Raw genomic sequence first — 6348 nt, 5'->3', positions numbered from 1 at the left:
AAATCATTAAAATATTTAAATAGGTACTGAATAAACTCATCAATCACTCATGTGACCACTTCGTAGAATTAGTTCATTATTATTGTTGTTGTTGCCTGAGAGCTGGCATGTACGAGTTCAAGCCACTCATTAAGCCCTTTGTTTATACCGAATAAGAATAATGGTGTTTCGTTTCACAAAAAGGAAGAGCATTCTATTCCAGGGCTGATGACCGAAAAAATTGCTGTCATAATAATGTTCATAGAAAGACACTACCAAAAGCAGCCGTTGCCCTTTCTACAATGTCTCAAACAAAAGCAACCCTCAATTAATGTGATCCGATGTGTTTATGGTGATTGAACTGGCTCAAGCTTTGGCTGCTGTCACTTCTACAAAAATACACCTGTAGGGTCACATTCAGGGACATCAGTGTCTTCTTTGTTTGGGGCGTTTCCGGGACTGTTTACCTTTTATCTTCCATTTATTGACCCCTCCAGGCTGATTCCTTTCATCTATCTCACGAAGTTTACGCTTTCTGCAACAGCAGTTGACACGCAGTTAGAAAGAAAAACAGGCATCACCACATGCAACACTAACGGGTTTCTCCCAGCAATGGCTCTTTAAGACGATCAATCTGATTAGCTACATGCTATGATGTGTTTTCAGAATTGCACACTTGAACTTGTTTACACGATTTTTTATTTTCTTTCTACAGCGGGAGTCAATTAATTTAATGATCGCACATGCCATGAAACAGCAGAATGAAAATATATGGACGATTAGACAACTGAAGTACTCTGCCTTACCTGTATTTCGTCAGGGTATGATCAGAAAGTAGCTCATCAGCAAGGGTCACCTTCCTCTCCTTCTTGGTAAGTCTCTCTGCATAGAAGTCTTCAGCTGCCTCAATCACCGTGCCTACCTGATTAATTTCAAGCATGCAAAACATTTTATTACTTTAACAAGCAAAATACAATTGAAAGGAGCTTAGGTGGTGATTGGTTAGGAGAATTTCAGATGATGTCACTTGAAACTTGTGTTTTGAAATATTCACATTTCAAATTCAATTGTTTAGATATATAATAAACGAAGAAATTTCAAATCCAACCATTTTAAATTGGGATTACATTAACATTTCTCATTGCTATATACAGTAAATATATATTATATTTATATAATCTGTGCATGCTATCTTAAAATTTTAGTTTTAGTAATATTAAATATTTATAATAAATGACAAATGTTAATGTACTACGTATTAATATGTATGTACATATATATTGATATGTATAAATTTTCAGGAATTAAGTATACATACATATTAATATATAAATATATATAGATGCAAATATAGACATATATACATAATTCTGTGAGTATGTATTAATTGACTATACATTTGCTATATACAATTCTAAATATATATACAATACATATAAATATATATTGTAGTGTTATGTATTAAAAATATTTTAATATTAATTTTACTTTTATCTTTTTTAATTATAAATTATATAAAAACCTTATTGACATCCATTGGGTCCAAAACCAAATACCTTGTATAAAATGTGTGCACACAAAAGATTTAGAATTTGAAATGCAAATTCCAAATGAAAACATTGGTATGAATACCCCCATCCAAATGAACCCTTAAAGAAATACATAAAATTACCAACAGTGTGCCTCGTGGTAATAATGTTATATTTCTTGTATGCAACCAACTTACCTGGAAATACTTGTTTTGTGAATTTGAATAGTAGCCCTTCTTGTAGTGCCTCTTTGGATCAATGACACTCCTCAACTGTAACCATAAAAGATACATAAATGGAAATAATCAATTCTTCTAAAACTAAGAATACATGAAACCACCTGCAAAACAATATTATGAAGGCTTGCAAAAATGAAGCAAATCATCACTTTATTGACTATTAATATAACCTTAATCAACAACCCAGTGAATATTGCCCATGGATGTAGATAAAATAAGCTAAAAGAAGTCATTTTTATGAGACAACAACAAAAGGAAGAAAAATAAACTAACATATGGGAAATTACTCAAGCTGTGGCAATATCAAAATTAGATCGAAAGCCAACCACAGAAGAACGTATTTGGTGCAGATGCAGTCAACAAGAATATATAACTGCATATTGTAGGAAATGAGACATAGGCCAAAGTTCTTAAATTGGTCCATGTTGAGATATGAGGGAACTGACATATTTAACTCAAATATTAGATTACTTGGTCCATGTAGTCTCGAAAATTGAGCCCCTTAAGCAAGTAAAGAACTAGAGCTAGATATGAGCTGAGATTAAAATGATTGGAAACAAAGAGAAAGGAGCTCATTGAATAAGCTGTACAACTTTTTGTTCAAGCTCCAGGCAGGATTGATCAAGGGCAAGATTAATCAAGCCAAGCTTAGTACTAACCCTAGTCGTGCAAGGATTAGTGAATGGAGAGATACTGCTTCAGTGAATCCAGGGCACTTTAAATTTGCAAAGAGCATTCTTTGAAGTACCAAGCTAACTTAGGCACAAATAGTTATGAAATGGCACTGAAAAATACAGAATGAATAGGGTAGCTTACATGTTATTCATCTAACAATGGTACTTTTGAGCAACTAACCAAAACATTATGAGTTGAAATTTATTTCTTTGACAAGCAAACCAAAACATTGTCTATTTATTTCACTGATATGTTTACCTTAGTTTAAATTAAATTGAAGGGAAAACTATGCATATGACTGAAATGGGAAGTTGGATCAAAACTATGCATGTGACTGAAATGGGAAGTTGGATCGATATCCATATCATGTTTGCCAACTGAACAACTCATATATTCAGATAGTAAGATGGTCAGCAACCACTAAAAAATTGAAGGCTTGTATAGGATAAGAACTTGACTCATGTTAGTTGATATTACACTGCAGAAGATTATGAACAAGCTCAGAATGGGACTCTTTATAAGAAATGAGTAACCTTTAAGGTTTGAACTAACTAGAAACTCCATATTATCCAACAAAGTTTAGACTGGTTAATATCAATCGTGGATATCCTCATGAATCAAACACGTGCTTTATTTTTGTGTATTAAAATAAATGGATTTAATCAATGCACCTGGGTTTGTTTGTGAGATACTATTTTGTTCAAATGATTAGAAAACATAACATCAAAACTTTGTTATTTTCAGTCAATTACTTATGCAGTTCACATTGCCAATTAAGCATGCTACAGATTTTACACTAAACCATACATTAAATATATATTTTTTCCACTGTTTGGCTTATGAAATGCATCAATATCTTTAGTAAAATCTCAAAATCTCATTGAAAGTTACCAAGATTTGGTGATATCATTATTTCCATCTACAGTTCTCTCATCCCCCCCCCCCCCCCCACCCTTCTCTTTTTTAGCAAGCATTTTATTTTCTTTAAATAGTGAAGCACTTCATTTATGAGACAATTGTACAACCCAACAACTACTCTGATGTTCTCAGGAACCAGGACAGGTGTCCTGGTCACTTAATTTGAATAACAATTAAGCAAAGTTTCAACAAATTCTTAAAATAAACTTTAAGAGATTGCAATTACTAGCACAAGAGAAAGGAACTTGAATAAGATGAACAAGATTTTGTTCGAGCTCCAACCAAGCTTGATCAAGCCAAGCTTGGTACTAACCCTACTCATGCAGGGTTGGTGGCAGGAGGGATATCAGTGCAGTAATTCAGGGGGCTTAACTTTGCAAAGAGCACCCTTTAGAGTACCAGATTAACCTCTGAAAGTTGCACAAACATTAGTTGCAGTTAAAGGGCAAAGATTCTGCAAAAGATTCTGAACAAGTTTCAAATGGGGCTTTTTAACCCTTAGAAAGAAATCACTAAACTTTTAAGATATATTGCAGGCAATGTTGTTAGAAGCATGCTTAAGTGCCATTAAAGCACAAAGTGCAGTTCTAGTGTTTTTTTCATGTCAAAGTAAAGTGCAAATGAGAAACCCTACTTAAGCAATAAAATCTTGTGCTTTTTTTGTTAAGCAATTTTTTTTTTTTTAACAGTAAAACAAGAGCTGTTACAATGTACCCTAACAAATCAAAATCCATCTATTATATAAATATCTTGCAGGGTGACTAGGAGAATTGAAAGGAATTCCGATGGTAACGCAAAGAATGATTCCATATTTGTAATGATTTTTGATACGGGGTTTTGTTGATACAGCTGGAGTTGAAGATTCTAGGACTCTAGATTAGTATTAGAAGCAAAAGGGGCAACACAACAACTGGAAGTCTGGAACACTACCTTGAACTTATGGTTCATGGTCAATTTTAGTTGAAGAAGTCAATTCAAATTGGCTTATATGGCCTTACAGAAAACAAGGCCATAGAAAGATATGAATAGAAAGTTAAAATTCATATACGCAACCTCACATAGTAGAATAAAGGCTAAATATGTTGTAATCGTTGTTTTAAATCAATTCAAATTGGCACAAAAAAATACTTTCAGATGGAGCATGATTAGAGGAAACATATATTCTCAATCCAATAATAGTTAAAACCTTAAGCACAATTCATGAACAAAATCTACTAATATAAAGAGAATAGAAGATGATTTTCAGGGAATATAAAATTCTACTTACGCAGGAATTTATCAAAAAATTGCTACAAAATCATCAAGCAAACTCTAGCTAAATAATAGATAACAACTAAACATAATTTCTACATCATCACAATTTCTTATGGCCTAAATTAAAGTCAAGAGTACCTACCTGATTGAGAAAGCTCAAAAAAAGTGTGAAAAGTTACACATTGAAATATTTTCAAACAAATAAGCCTTTCAATGTAGCAAATGGATGTATAATAATTTACAAAATTGAACAGTCATCCCCAGTGCATGAGCATCCATGTCTTCCGAGGATTGGGGAGGATCTTTTTTTGAATGCAACGTTATCCTTGCTTTACAAATAAGTTATTTTCATTATTTTAACAGATGACCTTCTAGTCATAAAGAAACAACCTTACCATTGCCATCAATGCTTGCCCTCTAATAGAGGTTCAAGCATAAAAAAGAGCTTTCATCAACTCAATTCATCCATGGCATGTCACACATCAGCAATGAGGCATGGTTTTTCAAACTTCTAAAATAAAGGAATCATCTCAATTACCAAAAACTTGGAAAAACAAGTTCTAATGTGTTTTATCATTTTATTTTATTTTTTTCATTTGTTATGCATTGGCATGCGATCCAAAATTTTAGAAGCACACAAGTCTATTTGTTTATAGACTCCTTTCGATTATTGGAGATGATGCTCATCCTCAAAATCCCTACTTCTAAATTGTCAGTGTCAAATTTTTCCTAATTAAAATTAGGAGGCTAGCGTGCTATTAAATTAGCATATATTGACATAATTTTCCGCAGCGAAAAGGACCAGTAAAATTAGACAATAAAACAAGTGACCGCACCTTGATAAGCTGGAGATCTTTCTTCAACTCTGGCGTCACAGTTCGGGCTGGCATGTCAAACCTGTTATCCAAAAAATACACCCGAATCTACATCAGAAAACTCACTCGAAATCAAAACAATTAGAGTAAGAAGGAAGGACGATTGAATTCTCAAACAAATCTGGACATACCAGTTCTTGCCGGCGGTATCTTTGAGTTGCTTCCGGACTAATTTGTTAAGCTTTTTAGGGTTGTTCGGCGGAACGAAGAGACCGTCGATGAGCTCGGTGGAAGGTTTATAAAGCGTACTGGAACTAGTCTCAGGCACAGTTGAAGAAGACGGCTTATCATCGGACCTTATTTTGACCCCGGCGGCCAGAGGAGGCAGTTTCGGCTCCCATGAAAGGCCGATCACCGGCTTTCTTCCTGCTTCTGCCATTCTCAGCGACAGAGAGCGAGCCAGCTAGCTTAGGGTTTATATTTATTTGATCTCTGTTGGGCTATATGTATGTGTGTGTGTATATACACACGTGGAAAGTCTAGCTATTAAAAAATGGGAAAATTGAGTTCGGTACCATGAGGTTTGGCCTAATTGCATGTGGTACCCTGAGCTTTTAAAAAGAGCATTAACTACCCTTGCCGTGCTAAAGATATATAACATATATACGGTAATATATATGTTTAGCTTAGAACAGAATCAAGATAAGAAAAATAGGGAAGATGTGATGACAAGATACAGATAGCAAATAACTTAAAAGGGTAAAATCATCATCTTACTTTAGTTTTTAATAATAAGAGTGATTTTTTTTATTTTTAAAATATAATAGATATTTTTAATACCTAAGCTCAACCTAAAACATAACCGAACACAATTTTCTTATAAAAATTCATAAGCTCTTGTTATGTTCAAGGGTGTTAAAATACAATAATTTTGATTCT

The 6348-nt window shown here is 33.7% G+C and overlaps 1 protein-coding gene across 1 annotated transcript; it reads right to left on the bottom strand.

The window, feature by feature from the left end:
* Positions 1–59: 59 nt before the first annotated feature.
* LOC127810852 (rRNA-processing protein fcf2-like) lies at positions 60–5888 on the bottom strand. The gene is made up of 5 exons (XM_052350422.1): positions 5601–5888; positions 5431–5491; positions 1706–1780; positions 786–901; positions 60–514 (listed from the first exon to the last, which is right to left on the bottom strand). The coding sequence occupies exons 1-5, from the start codon at positions 5846–5848 to the stop codon at positions 406–408; spliced, it is 609 nt and encodes a 202-aa protein (XP_052206382.1). The 5' UTR covers positions 5849–5888; the 3' UTR covers positions 60–405.
* Positions 5889–6348: the final 460 nt, after the last annotated feature.

The sequence above is a fragment of the Diospyros lotus genome, chromosome 10, assembly GCF_014633365.1.
Source record: "Diospyros lotus cultivar Yz01 chromosome 10, ASM1463336v1, whole genome shotgun sequence".
Lineage (NCBI taxonomy): Eukaryota > Viridiplantae > Streptophyta > Magnoliopsida > Ericales > Ebenaceae > Diospyros > Diospyros lotus.
This window is presented reverse-complemented; position numbering and strand designations above follow the sequence as displayed.

Excerpts from the sequence above, each read along its gene's own strand:
- LOC127810852 (XM_052350422.1), bottom strand. The coding sequence starts at position 5,848 with ATGGCAGAAGCAGGAAGAAAGCCGGTGATCGGCCTTTCATGGGAGCCG. Across the intron at positions 5,492-5,600 it reads GATACCGCCGGCAAGAACTG|GTTTGACATGCCAGCCCGAA; the intron begins GTATGTCCAGAT and ends TTTGGATAACAG. Across the intron at positions 1,781-5,430 it reads AAGATCTCCAGCTTATCAAG|TTGAGGAGTGTCATTGATCC; the intron begins GTGCGGTCACTT and ends TTATGGTTACAG.